The sequence below is a fragment of the Alosa alosa genome, chromosome 24 (assembly GCF_017589495.1).
Source record: "Alosa alosa isolate M-15738 ecotype Scorff River chromosome 24, AALO_Geno_1.1, whole genome shotgun sequence".
Lineage (NCBI taxonomy): Eukaryota > Metazoa > Chordata > Actinopteri > Clupeiformes > Clupeidae > Alosa > Alosa alosa.
In genome coordinates, this window is record NC_063212.1 from 3,393,223 (window position 1) to 3,418,789 (window position 25,567).

Below are 25,567 nucleotides of genomic sequence, written 5' to 3' on the forward strand. Positions count from 1 at the left end.
AATTCAAAAAAGTTTGACTGGAAACTCATGAAATTCACCTAAAATCTTGCAGAGGAAGTAGAGGTTCCGCGACCCCCAAAATAATGGTGCCTGTGACTTGCGACCCCCTCTTTCCCCGGAGGTGGTAAAGAAAATCAGAAGGGTTTTATTCGAAATGTAAGTACTATTTTTATTTTTTGTTACAATTATGGCTAAAATATGCTATTTCTAATAGTTTAAACTTTTCCCCCACTTTGGGAACAACTGTGTTAGAGTTTGGTGGATTAGCCACCAAATTAGCATAAGGTATAATGTGACTAAGATTGGAAACTACTAATTCTGTAAATGTTGCTTTGATTACCTGTTGATTCCGCAGCTGTTCACAACTATTGCCTTGATGCCAATAGAAACGCATGGAGGTCCACATGTTCTTTTAGCTGAATTTTACCTTAGCCATTTAACCATTTCTGTAGTGGATTTAGTTAACAATACGACATTTTCAGAACCTTTTATCTAGATTCATTTTACAGGCACTTTTGTCACAAGAATTCAACAACAGCTGAATGATACCTGTAATCTTCAAATAAAACAAATTTCTACCAAACCATAAAGGATATACTACACTATGCTTGACACAAGCCTAGATGAAGCCAGTATCTGACAAAACAATAATTTAAATGTGCATGCATACCTCCTTCAAGCCAGCCAACAAGTCAGTAAGTGGTAGGTCAAGTCCAAGGCCTGTATCCCGCTAACAATAGACTTCCTATTTGGTTTAAGAAGATTCAACCACAAACAGTGCTGCTAATAAACCAAACTGCAGTAGAGGCATCAGGAATAATAAGAAACATGATTCTTTGGTACAGCAGTGTGAAGGGGTGGACAATCGTAGTGAAATTGCAGAGATTGCAGAATGAATTTACTTGGAATATTTAGGTGAAAACAAAGTTATTTAGCTTTGTTAATGTTTGTTTTTTAACACCAACATACTTCTAGTCTACATTCACACAAAGTTGTCTACACAACAACGAGATCTCATGCCAGTGCCAAAGTCACGTCAGCCACCACAAGACAATTCCTAATCAGTTGCATACCCTGATTAGCTGTAGCAGAGACTTTCTAATGAGACACAGCACTCAAAGAATCTCCCATAGAAATGTATGGGCTTAGTTTATAGTGCAAACATGGCAGTCGTCTACACGTATTCCGCTGCCAAAAGTTGATGTGTGAATACATCGTGCCAATCATGTGTTGTGATCTTGCAGCTGGAGCGAGGTTGGTGTGTCGTGATTCGTGAAGCCGCACACACAAAGTTCTGCCCGAAATAGATGCCCGATAAGTGGCAAAAAGCCTTACAATATGGCCGACGAGTCGAGGGACTTGCCTAAAAAGACTTTGGCTTTAGTTATACTAAATTGTGCTACCCTCAGTACCAAAAGACACCCATAATGTATGGTTATCTTACAATTGCAGCATTCCTTTTCCGATTCCTTCTTATTTAAGGTAAACTTCTCTCTCTCTTCTTAGTGATCTTTAATGTTGTGGTACTTGTTATGTCGGTAAAAGATTGCATACATCACAGGCTTAGATGCTACATCACACAGGCAGGCACACTCAGAGCCGTCAAAACATTCATTGGAAAAAAAAATTAGGCTTTCACAAACAAAAACAAATAAACTTCAATTCAAGTAAATTTGTAATGAAACCCTCTATTGCATTCTCTAGACAAGGCTGTGTTTTCATTTATGTGTAAATATTAAATCGAGTGTGTTCTTCCTTTCCTCTGCGATGGTCCTCACTTCTCAAAGGTATAAACAATCAGAGGGTGGTTAAGGTGGAAATATTTCTCTTTCTCACTGCAGAACATATGACCAGAATCAAAACATATCTTGAGTCTGAGAAAGCAGCAGTTGAGAGGCTTGTCATTAGTCCAGTTGCATCATAGGACAGTAGTGTCCCATAGATTGTCTCAAGGGCAAGAACTTTCCGTTTTTAGTGGGTATATCAAGGTCAGGAGATTCAGGTAGACATATATAAGGATGTGTGTGTGTTTGTGTGTGTGTTTTTGATGTGTGCATTTTATTGGTGTTTCACTTTGTGTATGAGTTGTGTTTGGAATGTGTAAATCTTTGAGGGATCCAGTGCATGGTCATCAATTACAATATGGAGATCTGTAAATCTGTTCTGAAATGTTATGAGAATGCTATTATGGAAATAACATACATGGGGCACTAACTGGGAACCGTGAGTGCCTTAGTTTGTATCCTATCAGTCTGTCTGCATTGTTCATGCATGTATACTTCCGTGTGTATCTGTGCATAACTAATCACTGGACAGTCAATTCGGAAAGCTTAGCTGGTGTTCTGACTTAATGGTTCAGTTCCTCTAGGTCATGTTCACTCTGATCTGTGACCTCAGACAGATGTCTCAGATGTCGTTCTGGGCATGTTCAGTCCGTGCAGTGCGGTTTTCCAGTGCCAGCTGTATGGCCCAGATGCTAAGCGGTCGCATGTATGCCAGGGAGCGATAGATGCCCTTCTCACAGTACGCCTCGGGGGTCTGGAAGGCCATGCCCAGGCGTTCCCACACGGTTCTGTAGCAGCCCTCTGCGGTCTTCAAGCCCTCCTCCAGCATACCCTAACATGGGGGAGCAGAATGGAAATAAAATGTCATAAAAGAGGGAGGAATTACCATGGTTGGAAGGAAACTCGAATGAAAAAATAAGATGAAAAGTGAAGATAAATAGAGAGAAAGAAGGAAATTGGTAGAAGAGATGTGCAGGTCTTGAACAGAAAGATGACATAGTTCTGGGCTTGGTTTCACACCAAGCATTAAGCATCACAGATTGTATACTTTGAATTATCATAATATCCAGTTTGCCATTAAAGACGGTGTTGGGCTGTTCAACATTAAAATATCCAAAAGAGTTTTAACCACATAGCCGAACTTACAACCAATGTTTATTTCAGGATTGGTAGTTAGGTGGCGAAGCAATCACAATTTTGTGAGATTATTGCCTGGCTATTAACCTACCTACCAAGATTGGTGTCTGTGGGATTTACAATTTATGCAGATCAACTACTTTTAGGGCATAAAAAGAAACCAGCATAGCAATAATCCTTACAATTATATAGGGTTCCAGTATCTGTTCTGCTTAGACCCCTGATTACTAAACAAGTTTAACAAATAATCGCTCAAAAAAAGAAAACTCACCTCGTGGATCATGGTAGCGGCCAGACCGTAAACGACACCCACCCACACCTCATCCGATTGAACGCTGGATTGGTCTGGCACTCCCTCCGGCCGCATGCCGTTTACTGCGCCCATCTGCCCACTGGCAAACTTCATCACGTTCAGGTCAAACACCGACTTCAGAGCACTCCGGATCTTCTCCTGGGGAAAGGCCTAGGCAAGGGAAAGAAAGGACATTGTGGGATCAATTCAGTACTCATATTAAATTAAAGTCATTTCACCAAAATGTATCATTTAATATTGCATTAATAATTCTACATATCATAATGCACACTAATTGAAAGTTGCTAGACCAGTGGACAACTAGCAGCAGGATGTATACCGATAAACCATCAGAGAGGAAAAGATATGCAGGGAAATTAAATATTCAAGAATACAAACAATCAGACAGATGGAAATAGATAGTCGGCATTGGCTCAGCTAACAATCTTATAGTGCTATCTTTTTAGATGGCCAATCAGACGGAAGAAACTAGATTGTTAGCCGGGGAAAGTGAAAAGTCATTCATTCAGGAGAGTGCATCATACCTGGAACTCGTCTTCGCCCAATCCGGATGCTCGTAAGAACCAGTGTCCTGCGCACTGGTCTGACATCACACTGTTGGACAAGTCCCGTCCACTGCTGTCATAGTTGTAGTATTGGCCTGGAGCACAGAGTGGGAACGAGTGAGGAATGAACGGAAGGGTTAAAACTCAAAATGAATATGCCATATAAAAAATACATGAGTGATTTCCATTCGGTTGTTCCTTTTTACTCAACTCTCCTGAAACATATTGCTTCCATTAAAACAACTCACACCCTGTCTATACACACAAAACACACTCACGCTTATTTGTTTAACAGCAAGAAAAACACACACTCTCAAGCCAAGCATGCCATGCACACAGTCACTCCCTGACCATTCCACAGTCACTCCCTGACCATTCCACAGTCACTCCCTGACCATTCCACACAGTCACTCCCTGACCATTCCACAGTAGCTTGTCGAAGGCGGCGCTGCCTCTGTCCAGTACATCTCTGTAGTGCTGGTACACGTCGTCACTGCCCAGCACCCGTGCCATCTTACACATCATGCACACGGACGCCAGCCACAGACCCCCGCAGTAAGCACTAAAACATTGAGAAATAAAGAAATGGAGGAAGATGAGAGATTAAGAAAGAAGTGGAGTGAGGGGCTGTGTTGTGCATTCAGTCAATTCCTAACCAGTCTCATTCAGCACAACTTTTAAATGTTTTAATTGTCTCATACACACAACCACACAAAGTGTGACATGCATTTAAATGTTTATTTTACCTATCTGTAACAAAGATAAAATTTCAAAAGATATCCATTCCAAAATGTACTATTATATTGTTGCAGGAAAGAAACACAAAAATCCTTGGCTTTGTGTTCCGGTAGCGTCAAACATGCCGGCTAGCTATTAGATGGCTTCATTTTTTAGATATTCATCATGGTAGAGCCAGCAAAAAAGACCAAAAAGACGGTTGTGAAATATGCAGCCCAAAGCTGTAGGGGAGCTCCGTAGAGAAAAATGCAACAAAAAAGGTGAGAAATCGGCGAAGAAATGACTGGAGTTAAAAGAGCCCTTCAAAGTAACTTCTCTTTCGTCCTTTTCACGTGCCTCTCACCTAGGTCCAGTGACTGTCCAGCCATCATAAGTCTGGTCTGCGTAGCCCGAGTTCTCAATGAGCCCATCGCCGTCCTTGTCAAACTTCATCTCAGACTCCATCACTGCCTGCATACCCAATCAAAACAGCAAAACTGTGAGTGCAGCTGAGATACATTGGTTGTGAAGGACCTGGATTACCATTTCTGTTACTATACTGTAAAATCTTTCATGGCTGTATGTTGATTTTATGTTGTTTTAAAATAATATTCCACCATTTGGGGAATTACACTCATATTCCACTTCCCCTTGAGTTAAACAATTGATATTTACCTTTCTCAAGTTCATCCAACCGTTCTCAGAGTCTGGCGATACAACTTTTAGCTCCAGCCCAGCATAGATCATTGAATCGGATTAGACCATTAGCATCTCGCCTGCTAGCATCACGCTTAAAAGTGACTAAGATTTCTGGTAATTTTCCTATTTGAAACTTGAAATGAAATAAAACTAATGGAAAATGAAACGTGGCGATTTTCTAGGCTGTTTTGACATGGAACTATGTTCTCATTAAGGTGTAACAATCCAGTTACTAACCAATTCGGCTGCTGCACCTTGTTGCTGGAAGTCAGCCTACAGGGACTATTTTCAGGTGCTGCATGATATCATTGTGCTGCTGTTCCCATGGTACATTCAAGCGTTCCTTGAACGGGCAAGATGCTAATTATCTAATCCGATTCAATGATCTATGCTAGGCTAGAACTAAAAGTGGTACTGCCAGACTCCGAGAACGGCTGGATGAACTGGAGAAAGGTAAAAATCAATTGTTTAACTCAAGTAGGGGTGGGCGATGAACAAAAAAAAAGATGATATTTTTTGTGATTTTGACGATAACGATAATTAGTCGATATCCTTAAAAAAATAGTTTTTGTTAAAGTCTGAGTTACTTTACAGCTCATTATTTATGAATAGAATCATTACAATAATAACCAATAACCTAACCTGTGACTTTTTAACTAAATCAACCAATGCATTGTCACTGACACATTTCCAATTCTGCCCCCACTTGTGTGTGTGGCAATGACATGGTCTCAGCTACATTAGAGAAGATGAATAGGCCTAACAGTTTCCCAAGAGAAAGTCTGAAGCTGAAGTTCCTTTCAAACCTTTACATAGGATTCACTGTAAAACTAAGCAGACCAACAGAGTACATCTCAGTTATTTCCTTCTATGTTTTGTAGATATTTAGAGCGAACTTCAGTCCAGTTACAAAAGAGTTGCATGAGAAAAGCTAATGTTTTCTCTCCATATAATACCGTGTAGGAAAAAACGTGACTCATCAATGCTACTTGAACAGAAGTAGCTGCATAAAATCCCAAGTAGGCTACTCTCGCTGCACAAAATAAACATTAGGCGTGCGTGGGCCAACGTTTTAGGTTGTGACTCACTAGTGATCACGTGACACTTGCTCTGCTGCAGCCAGGGGCTTCTCCCGCATACATCCTGGGAATGTATGAGTCTTCAATGCGTGATTTCGAGTGTTTTTCCCCATAAGTAATTTAAATACTCGATAATGTCAATTTGCACATTGTTAAAACAACAATCACGATATTATCACAGACGATATATATCGCCCACCCCTAAACTCAAGGGGAGGTGGAAATGAGTGTAATTCCCCAAATGCCAGAATATCCCTTTAAGGTTGGTACTACTTAAAAGAAATGATTAAGGAAATAGCATTTTAGAACTAGATATACCACATAGTGGTGTATAATATGACCAAGACCTTTTTGTTTTGGAGAGTCTCAAAATAGGTGACAAACGTCTTTACTTAGTAATAAAAGGACTATTGTGTTTAGGAATCAATAGGCAGAAACAACTTCTGAATTGTTTAATAAATGTTTTGCTCCGCTTCCAGTTGTCTTTCCCTGGACCCCCAGGGACCAGACGCCTCTATTCCTAGTGGCTTACACTGGCACTGTGGCAGTCACCAAGAAGTTTAGCATATGGGCAGTAAGAAAGTAAAGTAACAACTGATGTCTGTGTCTAATTTTGAACGGGTCATGTTCATTCTTTCTGGTTTACCTGGCAGACGGGCCACATGTCAGAGAGGTATTGCATGTCCTGCGTCAGGTGGTAATCTCGGTACACCTGCAGCACGAACTTCAGGTTAAGGTCCTTCCAGTCAGCTGTGTCATGGATCAGGTAGGCGTTCACACGAGTCCATGGCTCATCATCTGGCAGGGGTGCAAAGGCCAGGGGTGGGGTTAAGGTCATGGGAGATCACACATGGTCAAATGTGTCAAGTCAGTTTAGACAAGTGGTTATGTGAGCTGTGCATATGGAAGTGTGTGTGTGTGTGTGTGTGTGCACGGTTTGATGACAGTTCAAATTTAAGGTACTTAATGGCAGCAACACGCTACGAGCTGAAACTCAGTGTCAGTACCTGGGTCCCCAATGTCATGAGGGACGACATTGCGGGTCTTCACTGCGGAGTAGCGGCCGCTCATGAGGACAAGCCTCTCAGTGGGGTCGTTCTGCACCACACTGCCAGCTGACACACACACACACACACACACACAATTACTCATGAATCAAAGGATACAGTTATATTTGTTGTAACATAGATTGGAAGACAAGTAAGGTTTGAATATGGCTGATAAAATTGATTATTTTCCGACACTGGAAAAAATCCTGTCAGAAACACTGACGTTTATGTAACAATGCATACATTATACTTAAATGTCCTATTATTATACTAGTTATACTATTTATGTCAAGATGCAGTTTTAGTATTAATAGTATTCCTACTGTGTGTGTGTGTGTGTGTGTGTGTGTGTGTGTGTGTGTGTGTGTGTGTGTGTGTGTGCGCGCATTTCCCTTACCAATGTCATACTGCAGACTAAGCGCTAGTTTGGGCCACAGCATGATGAGGGCAAAGGATGCATAAAAGTGCACATCATATGTGTTGTACATCCTGTACTCCTGTCCTGGAAGATGAAAGACAGAAGATAGAATGAACTTAATGAAAAAAAGCATGGAGAAGCACATCATAGTTTTTATACATTGTGTACTCCAGGGGGGTAAATCCAAATGTTGTTTAGAGATGAACTTCGCCAAGTTAACTCTGAGTAAGTGTTAAACCTCCCAATAGAAGACACATAAAGCTTCATTATCCAAACTAAACAATACCACAAACTAGCTCTATCAGGAGGTTTACCTCTTACCCTCTTACTCAAGTTCAAATTTAGCCAGGTCTCTCTCTAAAACATGTTTTTGGAATGCCCATCAGGTCAGAAAAGAAGTGATTGAGCACTGAATGAGGGGGGATTAGAAACAGGGAAAAAGGGAACGTAAAATTGGGAGGATTTAAGCAACTAAGAAAAGCAGGAAGACACTCACCCTCAAGGTAGGCAAAGCGGCCATACTCCTTAACGACAGGAGGCTGGGCAGGGAGCCCCCCTTCGTTGCTACGGAGACCACCACTGACATCAGTGTCCTCTGGAAGTTCCACCCACACCGTTCCACCATCCGCCACAAAGTAGAGCTCATTGAACAGGGCAGATTTGTACCAGGGGGGAAGGGAGCTAACACACACACACACACACCTTAACAGTCAAATTGTACTTGGTTTAACAGTTTAGCAAAGTAATATCTACTTGCTCTAATAGAAAATGTATGGTGGTTCCTCCATTCTAAGCTATTGTTTTCTTTGCTAGATTGAGCAATATTCTCATTCTTCTAGCTGTCTGTCCAGCACACACTCAAGACAATTCTGGTGTTTGTGCACAGTCCTGGCTGCATAAATGAAACCAAGTGGCTTGTAATGAGTCATACACTATTCCAGCCGAGCAAAACAGGATCACTTAAGGGAGTGGCGCAAGTTGATTGAATTTAAGAGCAAACAACGACACTCTTTTGTCAGAATGGAGGACTGCAGCTTTAGATAAACAGTTTATTCCTCCCTTGGCCTCCTACAGGCGATCCTCCATACCTGTCCTGCAGGATTGGTCTCTGCCACTCCTCAATGGTCTTCTCCCAGTCTCTGTAGTGTGTGAGAGCATACAGTGAGAGCTCAGGTCCAGCATTTCCTTCACTGCCAAAGTATCGTGTGTATCTCCTGTCAAACACACACACACACACACACACACACAAACTCAGCATTGAAGCACAGACAGACTATCGCTCGACTACTCCCATAACGCTTAACATAAAACAAACTCCATACAACCATCCATACAAAACAACATACACACTTGTCAATGTTCCAGACATACAAAGAGATGAATCTTGAATATTTCTAATGTAAAAGTAAACAGAAGGGGAGAGGGCACATATAATAATTGAAAAAAAAGCACACACCTACTAAACAAACAAGGCTCCTGCTGGTGGAATATTCTACATGCCCCACTATAGTGGAGGGAACAATACTAGGATCAAGAGATCAGCATTTTTTACATGTAAGACTTGTCAAGATCTTTTGAAGACCATTATGATGGAAAGAACCAGAATGAACATATGAGTAATTACATTTGTACTGCAATACATTCAGGGTTCCCACGGGTCATGGAATTTCTGGAATATCATGGAATGTTTGGAAAGTCTATTCCAGACATGGAATTTTATCATTTTTGGGGCAAAGTCATGGAATATCAGGGAATTTAGTTGTATAAGTTTAAAATGTACTTGCCAAATATAATATTTCCATGAAGAATTGGAGTACATCTGGTCATTATCTTTACTGCTTGCTTGTGTAGCCCAAATGTATTTATTCAATGCCCATTTATTCATCTCCCGCTTTAAAGAAGTAAAACATTAAAAGTAAACGCTACGCGGCTGTTCTGAAATCATTGGTTGGTATATTGTACAATTAATTATATAGGAAGTCATGGAAATTCAGGTTCTTTGTCAAACGTAACATTCCATGACCTTTCCCTGACAGAGTGGGAACCCTGTACATTTTATGTGGGCTGCAATGTTTATATGAGTTACCACTCTATGTTGATCTTATTTGTAGTTTTAGTACATTTAATTGCGATATGTCGGAAGTGGGGCTGGGTGATATACCGGACATACTCGATATATCGCAGTTTGCTGTATGTGAGATACATTGAAGTGCTATATCGCAAATATTGAGTATTTCACAGTCATCATTTTTTTAAGCGGCAACACTTATTTTGCCGTTGCGCGTCTCCCCCTCCCTCTCAGTAACAATGTGAACAACACACATCACACACTCACCAACCAATCCTGAACAATCTATTCAGACGAGGGTGTGACGTCTAGGTGTAGTAGACGAGAAGAAGCGAACTTTCAGTTCAAAAGCATTGGTAGCATTTCTATATGGGTAGCAGCTAGTGTTGTTAAACAATGAGCTAGGTTAATAGATGGAAGCAATTCTGATTTGGTTACACGAAACAAAAAACGAAACGAAATAGCAAGGAATCTTCAAATTAAAGCTACAATGATATCTGTGCATTAGGCTGAAGGACTACTGTCTATGTCTATGTGCACGTCTAACTGATTCAAAACGACAGCGCAAATGCGCACATCTCACTCTGCACACATGCATTTCTCGTGCTAAATGTTCGTCCCTCCAGATTGATTTTTAAATTAAATGTATGAGATCTGCGCATTGAGGCAAATTGGGCTACTGTCTATCTGTGCATCTGGCTGTCTCAAAACAAAAACGCAACCAACAACCGAACGACTAATTAAGGAAGCACGCACCACCCTTCTATCTGATGAAGGCATCATCATTCATATGGAAACATATCAGTGACCGATTAAAACAAGCTAAATTTATTTGGAAAGTTAACTAAAGCCATGAAGCCATGCAAAAAGAGAAGGGAGTTAACAGTGGATAGGCAGAGGGGCCTTTCAAAGAAGGCAGGGAAAGAAAAACAGAGAATGATAAAAGCCAAATAACAGGCCATGATGAATGCTCTGCAAATAGGCTGAAAAATAAATCAATTGATGTTCCCTATTTAGGTGTGTTGACATTTTTGCATGCACACTTTTCCCTATGAGAGACTTTCATAGTAGACTACTACTTTCTACTTTCACCCCTGCTTTTTACATAGAAACCACCTGCATTTAAATGACCACGGTATAAGTAGCATTAAATGAGCATTACATCATTCAGACCAGCTTAAACTTATTCTATACCTAGTGCGTATTATTTTAATGAATGTAGGACTTATTAAGGCCTAAAATCCACGTTATTAAATTTTAGACTTTTTAAGACCCTGAAAAAACCCTGTTTCAACACCAACTTGCAGTGAACATTTCACACTTCTCGCTTTCACTCATTCTTCCTTTTACACACAAAGCCCTGCTAAAGGGTACTGTTGCTCTAGGACTAGGCAGACTTTTCTGTTATCAAAGGCGGCATATTGTAAACCTGCTGCCAGCTACATAATTCTGAGGTGCAAAAATACACACTACATATTTCTTCAGTTTTTTTGTCACCATGAATGGAAAACATATTTGAAGTTTTATCTGAGTAAATGGGGAGTATGGGAGTAAACAAACCATGTTGATTAGATTAGACATTATTTGTATGTGCTGCCAAAATATGAGATAAGCCACTTACAAAGAGGATTACAAACAGAAGCCCTCATTTTGTTTTTGATTATCAAAGGGAAAAAAACATTGTTTTCTTGTCACCATCCTTTAACTGAAAGGAATTTATTCATAACAAAAGCTCTTGCTACCTGCAAACACAATCCATCTGTTGCAATGAAAGGCAACTTCTATGATTATGAGTTAATCTATTTTAGGCATTTATGTATTGTATATTGAAAGTAGAAATATTTAATACAACATGATTAGCAGAAATGACAGGGCATTTTTTCTCTTTATTATCTCCATGATTTATAGCCGGTCTTTCAGGACGTAAATCTTGGTGCGTACAACCAGACAAAATGCTCTGCACACTGCTATTATAAAGAACTCCGTTTGTTTACCTTTTGCCATATTGGCATCCAACTGTTTGAAATATTTCAAGTGTCAACAAGTTAACCGTTACTAAATTGTGCAAAATGGATAGCATTTTCTCTCTCACACACACACACACACACACCTTACAAACACAGTTTAACAAAGGAAGGAGGACTGATGAGGGTGGGTTGTAAGAAAGAGGAAATGAAAAAGGCGTATACGCTGACAATGTTGAAATGAGTGTGTGTGAGTGTGTGTTCTTGCGTGTCCCTCTGGAGGCACATGTACATTTGTACATATTTGGACAAGACTGTGTCTGTGTGTGTCGTCTTTATCTGGTGAGTTCTCTCTGGAGCCAAGCTGTACAAGAAACCCATGTCTCAAGCCAAGCCAACCCTGGTGTGCGTGTGTATGTGTGCATGCGCATATGTGGTTGTTGTTGTGTGTGTGCACATGTGGTTGTTGTTGTGTGTGTACCTGCTGTGTTTTCTCTCTCTGGAGCCAAACTGTATAAGGGGCATGTCCCAGGCCAGACTCATCTCAAGGCTGTTGTGTCCATGTGCTGACACCAAACATTTGGCCACCAGAGCAGCTGCAACCTTCTCCCCCTTCTGTGTGGGGGGACTGGAGCCTGAGAGAGAGAGAGAGAGAGAGAGAGAGAGAGAGAGAGAGAGAGGGGGCCGGGTATCCTTTGGGTTTTATCTGATACGGGTGCTGAATTTGAAATCAAACTATATATTTAATGTATTATCAATTTCGGTTAATGCGTTGTTTCTACTCCTAATTGTAATTGCATCTTTGCATATGTGTATGCTGCATAATGCCTGGAGCACCATATCAATATGCAGATGTATATTTTTTAAGAAACTACTATTAGTATAATATAATTAATATAAATGAACACGTATGTGTTCTAAAACGTAATGGTCAGATCACATGAAGATGACAGAAAAGCTTTCACCATCACAATGGAAGCCAGTTACCACATTAGCAAGCTTTTAGTGTCAACTGCACGAGCAAGGGGTATATATCCATCTGTTGAGTGACTGACCTGTTGGGAGTCCAGGCTTCCATCAGTGATGAGATCAGTCCACAGGGCACTGCACGTCCCCTTTGGACTGAACGCCGTCTGATGGCTCACCTCCCGACCGGGCTGAAGTCCATGCACATAAACACAGCGACAGAAATATTATAGATTATATCCAAACCTGCAGAAGCTCCACTTAAATTCAGTGGCTTGTCAAACAAATAATCATGCATGCACATCAGGTTAGATAGTAAATTGCTTCCAATTGCTTTAGATCAGTGTTTCCCAAAGTCTGGGTCGCGACCCACGGGTTATTATGAAAACACACACACACACACACACACACACACACACCTGTTCCCTGGCTGCCATACAGAGTGTGTAGGGGTTTACAGGCGTGCAGTGGTGCAGCAACACCCCTGACACAGCCTCCCCCTCCTTCTCCAGGTGAAACGGTTCATTCCAGTGTCCCCCACTCTTGTCGTCCTTGTGTCCTGAACCATTGAGCAGTGTAAACATAATGGATACGTCCAGATCATAGTCATTCCTGTTCTCCACATCCCACACAAACACTCCCACTGGGAGACTGGAGTCCTGGGGGAGCAAGACAATAAGAGGAAAGAGGAAAGGCAAAGAGAATGCCAACAGAAATGTGATAAGAGGGAGAGGAAAAGTTGGGAGGGGGGTACGAACAATGACCGAGTGTGAATAGAGGTGATAAAATGAGAATAATATGTGCAGTCAAGTAATGCAGGTGAAGACATGGAGAGGGCTAGAGATACATAGACAGAAATGGATGCAATACCTAATTCAGATGAACACATTTATTTTGTACTGTGCGTTTCCCCAGGACCTCCACATGTAATCAACCAAGGAGCTAAATCTGTCAAATAAGCTTAATAAACAAAATCCCATCCGCACAATCCACAAATATCAGCAGGCTTCTGACTTAACAAGCTCCACACACCTTGTAGTCATGCGGGATGACTGGGGACACCTGTCGGCAGGTGAGTGTGACATTCTGGCCGGGCAAGTCGTAGACAGTCCAGGCGCGGGGGTAGAGTGCGTGGTAGAATGCGTATTCGCTGCAGAAGCCCCAGTTCCAGCCCTGCAGGGCTGGGGGGTGCTCCACGCTCAGCACCTGCTGGTACACCGTCTGACCCCCCCGACGCAGGCACACTGTAAACTAAGCATAGCATTGGGGGTCAGTCAAGAATGGGAGACGTGACTGATGAATGTGATTTAGGGAAAAAAAAAAAAGAGTAGTCAAATGAGAGAGATATGAAGAAAGTAAAAACGGAAGGAATAAAGAAGAGAGAGTAGGAGGCATGGGCGTAGATTTAGTCCTAATCAAAATTTTAAGATGACAAAATTGTCACCAACATTTTAGCGAACTTATTTGTACTGCTGATCATTCCGACAGCCAGCACGACAATACAAGAAACGTCAGGGTTATCTGACACGCAGGCTACACGCATGGAGAATGCCAATGCACAGGCTACTTTGCAGTGGCAGTCAAGCTTAGCAGGTGTGTCAACGACAACGTAAGTTACCAGGGCTGTCTGCCAATACATACCCCATAAAAGGCCAAAGTAAAACATTGTGATATTCCCTTTGCCCTTCAGCATGTACATGTTTGCCCCTGTTTGTGCTTTGTAGATCAGCTGTGCCCCCAAGAAGAAGAAAGGGGGCACACAAAGCTTTTTCATGATGCAGAGTCTAAGTAGGCAAACTAGCCATACAAACTGGCCACTAGTGACCAGGCTTTAAAATTCGGATTTTAGCATACTGTGTAAAATAACATTAGCTGTTAGGAGTACCCAGGATATTGTCACAGCTAAACCTAGCTTCTGTAATCTTTCAACCAAAGTTAGAGTCATGTTGAATATGGGTGTGCCGCGTCGGAGAGTCGATAGGCTATAGCACAGAAAAGAAGTCACTAGGCTGCCAATCTTGCAGTGTATTTGTGAATGTAGCCTGCACAATGCAAAGAAATAAAAGATAAACTAGGTGAATTTCCATAGAAATTAAAAAAACATTGCGAGACACCAGATATTTCTTCTATGATCTCATCCCATAAAGCTTTTCTTTGACTTGTTAGTTTTTTGAACATTTATTTTATCTAATGACATAGCAAACATGATTAATTAAATCCACATATCCTTGCACTTGCGAAAACTATTTTTCACTAGCCTAAAACAATGAGGTCGCAAAAACAATGACTTCAGACATGACTTGCGACTCCACTCAAAAGACTTCAGACTTGGACGCTTCGAGACTCCTGAACAAGCTGTATTTCATGCAATTATTGCTTTTTTTTATCTAAATGTATTCATGTATTTCTATTTTATTGCAACATACAGTATACTTTGGAAAACGTATAACGAGCGGCATGGCCCCCTTGCCATAATGTGCAACGTAACGCATGTAAAATTACTCACAGATAAAAAATGCATTGACCATGCCGACAAGAAGTCCTCCCAGAGTTGTGCCTTTTATCATTACTTTCGGTTACAATAACTTCGTGCACAGAGGAAATAAGCGAACAGCTACATGCAAGGTGTGTGGCAACAACGTCTGATTCCATCAGGCATCTCCAAACGCACCCAAATAGGTCAGTCACTTAGGCCTAGCATATATCGTCACAGGTGACAAGCTAACCATAGCAAAGTGTTGTGCTAATGCTGGGAACAGGCAGGGATGGGAAAAAATACATCAGAATGTATTTCAAAATAAAATACCTAATAGGCCTACCCTCATTTTAATGTATCAAAATAAAATACTGTATTTTTTTTATGTATTTAGAAAATACTCAAAATACTTTTTTTCAAGGAAGTATGAAAGCACAGCAAAAAAATTCAAGATTTACATTTCTTTTTTTTATCCCAAACATTGAGCCTATAAACTATACAGTAAAAAAACAATACAATTTGGCCCCTGTCATGCCAAATAGTATACCGTATGCAAGTTCATGTAGTGTGATCAGAATTAAGAATAATTCAAGAATTTACATTTCCATTTAGTTCTTTAGTCCATTTAGAACTTCTCCCCACTGTGGAATGCAGAAAAGGATGCTACAAGGAAGGAAATTCAAAACACACTCAACACCTTACCATCTATTGATGTCATTGTGGTTCATTGAGATATGACATTTTTTCTTTTGGCTTGGATACAAAAGGGCATTGTTGTCTTTGTCGGTGTCCTTATGTGAACTTGCACAGGTAACCTTGCTCATCTGCACTTGCGTACGACTTCACACCAGTGCTTCAGGGCAGCCGTGACCTACTGGTTAGCGCTTCGGACTTGTGACCGGAGGGTTGCCGGTTTGAACCCGACCAGTAGGCACGGCTGAAGTGCCCTTGAGCAAGGCACCTAACCCCTCACTGCTCCCCGAGCGCCGCTGTTGTTGCAGGCAGCTCACTGCACCGTGATTAGTGGGTACCTCACTGTGTGTTTACTGTGTGCTGAGTGTGTTTCACTAATTCACAGATTGGGATAAATGCAGAGACCAAATTTCCCTCACGGAATCAAAAGAGTATTTATACTTCAGACCAGAGCTGATGCTTCAGCAAAGGTCATCACTGAAAAGCTGTGAATGTCGTTGAACACAGCTGTTCTCACATTAGCTAATTGCGATAAACATTAACCATTGTTGCCTAATTACCAATTATTCATTACAACTGTGTGTAGTATCTACTTTTTTTAGTGTTTTTCACATATAGTATTTTGCAGTATTTTTAAAATACAAAAATACACACTAATAAAGTATTTTGATACAAAATACAGAGCCATTTCCTTCAACCCAATAAAATACAAATGACAAAATACTATTTTGTATTTGAAATACATATTACATGTTTCAGAAATACTACCCATCCCTGAGAACAGGCAGATTACATCTTTATAGTTGGCCATATGATGACATACTTAGGTTAATACTGTATTTCACCAGTTAGGGCACCAAAATTGCCAGCAGCGGCACTGTGTAGCTTGACATGTCTATGTTTTGGGTTGCAATATACAGGTAGTGGGCTCTCTGTTAATTTTAATGAGTAGGCCTAAGCCTAAAGTTACAGCATTTCTATCACAATTGACCAGACTTTGACCTTTGGTCTGCTTTTAACAAAATTCTGGCTATGATTGTTCCTTGTATTGCATCATGAGCCATCACTGTACCTATTGCATTCTACTGTTGTTAGCCTTAAGCCTAGCTCAGTCATTATGTCATACCACATCGCCCTCCATTAGAAGTGCAATGAGCTGCATTGAGCATAATAAACTGCATTTAGAATTCCAAATTCATATTTCTAGATATTTTGGTGAAAGTAACTCAAAAGTAATACAATAGTAGTGTAATGCCTTACAATTCAGATACATATTATAATGCAACAAATTACTTTGAAATGACAGTAATTAGTAATACATAATACATTACGATTTTGAAGTAAGTTGCCCAACACTGATGACAACCATCACTTTCTATGTATGTTTGTGTTTGTGTGTGTGTGTGTGTGGAAAGTCAATCAAATTCTGTGATTGCCACTGATGTGAATGATCTCACAAATCACACAAACCAAATCAAGTTTTAAAAAAATCGCAAAAGTATCGAAATTGAGATTCTTCACTTAGTATTGATATTGAAACAATAATGTTGGTATTGTGACAACAGGAGTTGGGGATGTGTCCCCACCAAAGCTGAGACCAAACCTACGCCCTTGGTAGGAGGAGTGGAAGAGGGAGGGCAGAATGAGATGGGAAGAGATAGTTGGAATGGATGGAGAGAGTGGAGAAGCCAAGAAGAATTTCATAAGCCAAACGGACAGGAAAAGAGGAAAGATTAAACTTATTGGCACTAAAACTTTTGGAACAAAGACAAAGTATTTGCTTGAACTAAAGTAAATAATTATCAGGCCTAAGCAAGAGTGTAGTGCAGAGAGTGTTAGTATACACCTCCACACACACACACACACACATCTGCAAACTAGATGGACACACACATTCCTCACACACAGGCACTATTACAGCACAGGCAGCTGGGGCAGTATTTATGTGCTGAATAATTCAGAAGGTCCATGACTGGTGCCTTGGGTAGAAGAACTTCTTTAAGGGGCTCAAACATACCAGTGCCCCCCTCATGTTTAAGTCCAAGACATGCTCAAACAAACACTGACCTAAAGGTGATGATACATGGGGCAACTTTTTGTGGCCAATGGGTAACCGGTTCAATGTATTCTGATTGGACGATCATGAAAATTTGCCTACTGATAATACAAGTTCTCCAGAAAAAGAATCCTGGCCCAATATTGATGGGAATGGGAACAACAACGCTGCACCGTTGCTCAAAAACCTTTTTTTCCTTTGCTCAAAATCCTTTTATCCAAATGCATTTACCTTCTATTTACACTTTTATTTTATATTGTTTTTCATTTTACCCATGTAATTACTTCTGTTTTATTTTTTTTACATATTACAACATTTTAATGGTTCTATTTGATGTGGTTGCTTTTATTTTATCTCATTCTTTATTCTTCTACTTATCTACCTTATTAAAATGTATAATAAGGTAGATAAGTAGTATAAAAGGTAGAGGTATAATAAGGTAGATAAGTGTATAAAAATGTGCTTGCCAAGGCCTTGCCTTGTGTATCATCAGCTGAAGACTAATTTTATAAACATTTTAAATATATCCATCATTGTATATGACCATGATAGTCGCATTTTGTGAGTAAAGTGATAGTGATTCGCTGAGTGGAATCTAGTAGATGCTTTTATCCAAAGGGACATGTAGCGTTGGGTGTTAGTTATGCTAGACTGCCCGCTTATCAAGCTGTAACACAACCATGCCAACCTATGCAAACATAAGTTAGCTGTGCAGAGCATGTTTCTGAAGATTGAGACATTTTGCTAACTGGTTGTACCTGGTTAGTGATCACAGTTTTGTAATGGTACATTCCAGGGTTGAGCTGCCACCTGCAGAACTCCCCCCGCCAACCACGTGTGATGGTACCTCCTCCAATACCTCCCAATGGAGCACCTGAAGCAAGAAAGAGAGAGGAAAAATTCCAAATATGTTATGTGGTATCTCGATGAAAGTTCATGCCCAGACAATTACCTTTCCTTATCTACTGTCTATCGGAACTGTGAAATGAATTTTTTGTAAGTATATTTTTTGGGCTTTTTTTGCTTTTATTTTTAAAGGACAGTGAAGAGTGACAGGAAGCTAGTGGGAGAGAGAGATGGGGTGGGATCGGGAAATGACCCCAGTCGGACTCAAACCCGGGTCCCCATGGGCACTTCAGCCCGCAAGTTGTGCAACGTAAATAAACTGAATTCAGTTTTTCCCATAGAATTGAATTCCATTTGTGGTGGTTGGTTTGCAGAATTAAGTAAGGGATAATGTATTTTCCGCCGGTAATTATCAGAAAATAAGTCCCGCCAGGGAGAACAGAACCCCGACGTGCAGCGTAGGGGTTTTGCTTCGACCTGAAGGGACTTATTTTCTGATAATTACCGGCGGAAAATACATTATCCCGCTTATAACACGGCTACTTGCCAAAACGAGAAAAGAAACCTAACACAATGAATCTTTTAAAATTAATTTGCTACCGTTTCGTGTCTTCCGCTGACAAAATAAATAGTTCGCCACACAGATAGAACTTGACAGTTTCAGGTGTCTGTTTCAGGCAAGGTCTTACTAGCTTACTTTCCCTTTCAATGAAATTCCATTGCAATAAGCGAACGGAATTCTTGCGGAGGGATATGAAAGACGTTAATCAACCCATTGCCATTGACAGCGGTGATTATATACTTTCCCAGTGATTTATGTAAGGGATAATGCCCGACGAGGTGTCCATTGTCCATTACTTTTATATATATATATATATATATATATATATTATCAGAAATAAATGGACGACGCGGAGGCGTGAACTGTCCGACGCGAAGCGGAGGACGGTTGCTTCCGCGAAGTCCATTTATTTCTTATAATGGACGCATCGAAGGGCATTATCCCGTTTATACCATGGTCACTTACGAAATAAATAAATATGAAATCAATTATTAATACTAAATGAGTTTGAGCTAAAATCGTTAGTTTTTTCAGCTGTTTATCGCAACGCTGTGGAATGTTGATAAGTTGATTGTTGATAATGCTGCCTTGGTTACCAACTAGCGTTTGAGCCAGCACAGTGATTTAGAACGGTCATCAGGCAATTCGAACGGAACGTCTTTTTATAGGTGTAGTATATCACTTTTTAAACGACACCCTTTTCAACCTAGACCATGGTATAAATAGATTTAATATAGGCCCGAACGTTGGGAAGGCCCATTTATGTGAATAGAACTTTCTGCAGCACTCTGAAAAGCCGTGTAATAACTTTAATATAACTGTTTTTAACAATTAGCACAATGTGGTTATGATGCTAACCAGATTTAAGCACAATTTAGTACAGCCTGGAAAATCATTGTGTGGTGGTCAATGTTGATATTGTGGTGTGCCACCACAAACAAGTCAATGTATTGTAAACACTGGAATTAGTCTGATGTTACTAGTAAGACGGGGAATGAGTCTGCACTCAAGAAAGTGTTGGTATGAAGCTGGCTGGTTAAGCAAGGCAACCAGCAAGATTTTTAGAATATGCAGGATTTTGGCCAGTTATTCATTAACATCAGGCTTTAACCATCTTCCTTCACAATATTTGTTGAGGTAACCCAATATTCCCACTGCACTAATTGTCTCGTGGAATATGTTGACAGTTGACAGACTTGTTTCAGTTCTGCAAGATCACAAGCTGTGGCAATGACACATACTCCATTTTAATCAGAGCAACATTTTTAGAGGTTTAGAAGTGTATAAAATAGTACGTTCATCAGTATTTATATCTGATCATGTTTGCACTCACCATAAATCTGTCGTAGAGGCAAAGCACGGAACATATCTATAAATGGCGCTTTCTTTTCCACCTGGGTCTTTCGATACCACCATTTCAGATACCTGCACACATACACGGTTAAAGAATGAGTGGATTAGTGCTTCATACTCAACAAATGGGCCAAGAAAGACATTCTTCATTAGTAGTAAAAAAAAATAATGTTTTTTCAGGGTCTTTATTGGCATTAGAGCTGTAATCGGGCCTTAAAAGTTAAGCCCGACAAGGCCCGAGCCCGACAGAAATCAGCCCGAGCCCGAGCAGTTCTTGCGCCAGCTCTTCAAACCCCTCGCCATTTATGATATTAAATGGCCTAATGTCTTTACAGCAAAAGCTGACACACTTCTCCGTAACCATTTGTTTCACCTTTGCAGGATTGGGTTTTGTTGCTGTAACAAACGATGTGATTGTAGGTTGATCCTAGGCACTGGCGGGTGTGGATAAGCTTTGATCAACATGCCTTATCAGCGACGAATTCCCTGTCGTTCTGCAGAATGTTGCATCCATTGGCTCATTATTCTCATTATGCACATGGACAAAACTTTTCCACACCTCACACTTTGCTTTCTTTGCCGGTGCAACTATAACGTAATCGCCAGAGACCAGCCTCCGTTTCACCTCCTCAGCATCCATTTTTGTGTGTGAACTGGGGTAATGCCATGTGTTTCATGTTCTATGTATAGTGATCTATGTAAAATGGTCTATGTCTTGTTGTTGTAGCTTGTATGACCTCTTTTTTTATGTATTATATTTTATGTTTTATTTTAAAGCAAATTTCTCTCTCTTGGGAGAGACAATAAAGAAGACTTACTTACTTAACTTGTTTCTCATACACCACGCAAACTCTCCTGATGTATAGTCTTGTAGGATTCATTTCTATTCTACGTACAGGCTACGTAAAGTGGCCTGTGGTTGTTGGTACACAGTGTCACCTTGTCAAATCTTGTGAAAACATTAGCGTGGAAATCAGCTAAGCTATATTCTTAGGAGAAAGTTTAGCCTGAGTATGTAAAGGCACGCATATTCATACTGAACCATTTAGGTACAGTACTTTAGGTTCAATACAGATGTGTGCCGAATGCAGTACATTCAAGTTCCCACAAAAAACATTGAGTGGCTGACCATATATCAGTTCAGTCATTTAAAGGCAAAAAGCATTTAACACCTTTTCAAAATACTATTCCTTATATGTGTTGGGCATCAGCAAAATTGTCGGTGAAAGATACACTAACAGTACTTACAGGCTTACTGTACCAAAAATGAACCGAACCATGACTTCAACACCAAGGTATATAGCGAATTGTGATTTTTGTGTACCATTACACCCCTACCTAAAAGAGTGTTGTGTTCAGTAGGATTGTCTTGTTTGTAATTTTGGCAAGACCTACTTCCAAGGCCAATCCCAAAGTCCGGACTCACAGACTTTGGTGCGCGTTATCGCGAAATTCGTAAGGGCTTAGGGCTGTCCCAATGTCGAATTTCTGAGGGTGTTTAAGTACACACTTACCGAGCCCTTTCTGTGAGTCTGCATCGGTGCAGACTTCACCAAAGGGAATTACCCACAGTTCAAAGCGTTGTGATGTTTACCGCAGAAACCATAGGGAAATCCGGGACATTACAAAGGTAAACAACAGCACGACACACATGCATGGTGCATGTGTCAGCAACGTCTTTGTTATTAAACATTGTGAAGTGCTGTCCCAATCCCATTTATACCTATCTGAGCCCATGTGGTCTCACTCACTCACTTAGCACCTGAGAACAATTAAGTCTGAGTCTTTAGTCCTTAGGGCTTACTTTGGGATTGGCCCAACAACTTCCATTCTTCTGTTCACATTATAATAGACGCAAGTGTTGAGAAATGCTTGAAAGGCCCAGTGGTCTGGTAATTGGACAGAACCACTGACCAAACCATAGACATGAACAAAACACATAATTTCATGATGACATTGTTCTCTCTGGGCTAGAGTGAACAAAACCGCATCACTTCACCAGAACCCACACTCACTCTCATTCCATCTCACTCCATCTCTATAGCTTATAGAGGCAGCATTGTTGTGGGGGGTGTTACTCTGTCCCTCTGATCATCGCTTTCCCTCTCTGTCTCTACATTCATGTGTGGTGGCCTGTGGAGTGTGACCACAGCTGTTGGTAAACTGCTGCACACACAAGCGGATTCAGACAGACTAGAGCACAGAGGAATTGTGGGATATGGGGAGATAAAACTAGAGACGCTGCACTGGTGGTGGTGTGTGTGCAGGGTGTGTTACAAGCCGTGTGTGTGTGTGTGTTTGTGTGTGTCTGTAGGGGGGTACACATAAATGTGTCTTTGTGAGGAAGCAAGTAAAGGGAGAGGACAAGGCAGCAAAGTTTCAACATGTTTGCCAATATCCAGTTGAAAGGTCACACACATGAAGGTCAAAAAGGGTGTGTGTTGGGTCTGATTATAGACTTCGTGCAGTGTGTGTGTGTGGATGTGAGGCAAGTTTCTGGTAATCATTAACAGAGTCCATTCTCACAATGATCAGAATGAATCAGGTTAATAAACATGACCAATTAACTCCAAGCACCATGACAACGGGAAGAACAGCAAGTCTGGCTCCGTGTTACATTATGGATTGATTTGTGTGTGTGTGCCTGTCAGGTACTTCTCATTGCCTTTTGGATAAGTTTACAACTGGAACATTTCACTAAAACAAAAAGGCTTTTTGTTGAGAAAACTTGGCTATAGTAAATATTAGTTTACTCCACCCTCAAAATGGGAAAAGATACAGCGACAGATTCAAACCCACAGTACACATAGGCACAACATATAAATGTCAAAGGCATATAGGCTTCTACCTATATTACCAGGCCTTACCATACAACATTGATGCATCAGCAAGATACAGCTTTAATTTGAAAACATAGTGAATCGAAGTATGTGTTCAAATTGTTGGCATATAAAGTTGCCATTATCTGCTGCCTAACCTCTGGTGATAAACAAACAGGTGAGAGGTGGGACACACAAACAGAAAGGGAAGCCACAAAAGCTATACAATTGTATTGCAGGGGTGCTTTAGCAAAATCCTTTTGGCAAAGCCCCGATGAATAGAATAGCCGTAGCTTTGGGAACAAGTTTTGTTTGGCGACATCTGATTCGCACCCTCCCCACAACTTGTGAAATATTGCAACGGGAAACCTGCCAAGATTTCTAGAAGTCCAATGGTGGTGACCATAAGTTAATATCATCAAGATGTTTCAAACTAAATAAATACAAACTTCACACTAAGTAAATGCTATGTGGCCGTGATGTAGGTGTGCATGGTGTAATTATTGCATGCACCGAGCAAACATTCAGTTTGTGTGAGCAAAGGCGGGGTGAATTCACGGGGCAGCCGTGCCCGTGGCTTTGATGCAGGATGCGTCGATGCTTACCTGATCCCAAGACCGATGTGCTCCATGATGTTGGAGAGCGACACATCTTTGGCCTGGAAAGGCTTCCTCTTCTCTTTAAACTCATGCGCCAGGCAGATCCTCCATCCCTCTTTCGGCACGTTGTATCCCATCTCCGATGAGACATATCGACCCATCAGTTCTGCGGAAGACGTCTGGTCTGATGACTCCATTGTTGAATTCATCAAGTGCACAAGTCAGTGGATGTCAAAGCAGGTGTCAGCGTCACCCTTCGTCTAACCGGACGGGTCTCTAGGATATAGCCAAAATAAAGGACTTAAGTTAATAATCCCGTTTTCAGTGTTTATTCCACAAGTGGCCACAAAGCATAAAGCAGATCACTGTAGCTTTATCTTCAAACCCCGTGATTCACTTTTCTCCCAAAATGAAAAATCCTGTGCAACTCATGAACGAGTCAGGCGAGCTAGAGCAGGAAATGCAGGATTTGTTGAAGAGTGAACCGGTGAACCCATTAAATGCGCGCTACCTATCTGACGTGACGCGGGCCTAAAGCTATAACGTTAACAGACAAAGGTTTGACAACAACAAGCATTTTACCTCACAAACTCATGTGCGTAGAATCGCTAACTTTACCTAGAATCGTCAAAATATGCTCATGGAAACTCATCCAAATCTATCCGTCTGCAAGCTGAAACATGAGAAGTACCTTGCCAAGTTGATGCTATCATTCAAGCTGTGGCTAGCATAAATTAACGTTACATTAGTTATCTTTATGTTGCTAAAACATAACGTTACAATTCAGTAAACAAAACACAATCATTCAGAGCGGCTCGTGACCCTGTCACAATGCAACAAAACAGCATATTCTACCGGGTTTTCTTGGCGAAGCAACGAACCACATCCAGTTTTCTCAGAGAAGATGTACTGGCTCATACGACAATGACGCGTATGGTTGCAATGATTAACATTAAATTCTATTTCGCGCGCACAGCTGCTGAAGGCAACATCTGAAGTGCAAACACTTCTTGGGCCTTGGGACCCTTTCTCTGTGTTTCTGGTCTGTTAGGATTTTTCGCTGATTGTATAAGATGTCCCATGTCTTGTCGGCTGGTACGTTCGTAAATGAATCGGAAATGTATGCTGCAACGTTAACTTAGCGGTATTGATAGTAGTCTACAAAGGCTTCACATTGGAGTTTACCATCAAGATTTCCTGCAGCTTTCCCATCCCTGTAAATAGCATGGGTAAGGATATCACTCCGCCCAGGCGAGTTTGAAACAAGTAATCCCCCTGTTCGAGATTACACCAAATTATGTGATAAGGGGAGTTGTTGAGAAAACCAGCGTAGAGTTGTATGTTATCAATATTTTTTTTCCGATCACAGTCTATACCACTATGTATCCAAAGATGTTGTATTTATTTTGATATTGTTAAAATAA

General features: G+C 40.8%; 1 protein-coding gene and 1 long non-coding RNA gene across 2 annotated transcripts; one reads left to right on the forward strand and one right to left on the reverse strand.

Moving 5' to 3' along the window:
* The first annotated feature begins 69 nt into the window (after positions 1-69).
* Positions 70-6,865, forward strand: LOC125289165. The gene is made up of 3 exons (XR_007192589.1): positions 70-156; positions 4,865-4,995; positions 6,754-6,865. It is a non-coding gene; the product is annotated as an uncharacterized LOC125289165 (long non-coding RNA).
* On the reverse strand, positions 1,498-24,990 carry gba2 (glucosidase, beta (bile acid) 2). The gene is made up of 17 exons (XM_048235868.1): positions 24,150-24,990; positions 20,706-20,797; positions 18,723-18,838; positions 13,772-13,990; positions 13,159-13,398; positions 12,825-12,930; positions 12,255-12,408; positions 8,830-8,955; positions 8,238-8,422; positions 7,721-7,825; positions 7,282-7,389; positions 6,921-7,072; positions 4,861-4,967; positions 4,199-4,341; positions 3,759-3,874; positions 3,193-3,384; positions 1,498-2,616 (listed from the first exon to the last, which is right to left on the reverse strand). Exons 1-17 carry the CDS (start codon positions 24,350-24,352, stop codon positions 2,407-2,409), a joined length of 2,574 nt encoding a protein of 857 aa, XP_048091825.1. The 5' UTR covers positions 24,353-24,990; the 3' UTR covers positions 1,498-2,406.
* Positions 24,991-25,567: the final 577 nt, after the last annotated feature.

What these genes read in the sequence shown, in the direction of transcription:
- gba2 (XM_048235868.1), bottom strand. Translation starts at nt 24,352, where the DNA reads ATGAATTCAACAATGGAGTCATCAGACCAGACGTCTTCCGCAGAACTG. An exon ending in CCTGGACTCCCAACAGGTCA is followed by an intron (nt 12,409 to 12,824) that starts GTCACTCAACAG and finishes TCTCTCTCTCAG; the next exon opens with GCTCCAGTCCCCCCACACAG. An exon ending in TGGGCGAAGACGAGTTCCAG is followed by an intron (nt 3,385 to 3,758) that starts GTATGATGCACT and finishes TCCCTTGCCTAG; the next exon opens with GCCTTTCCCCAGGAGAAGAT.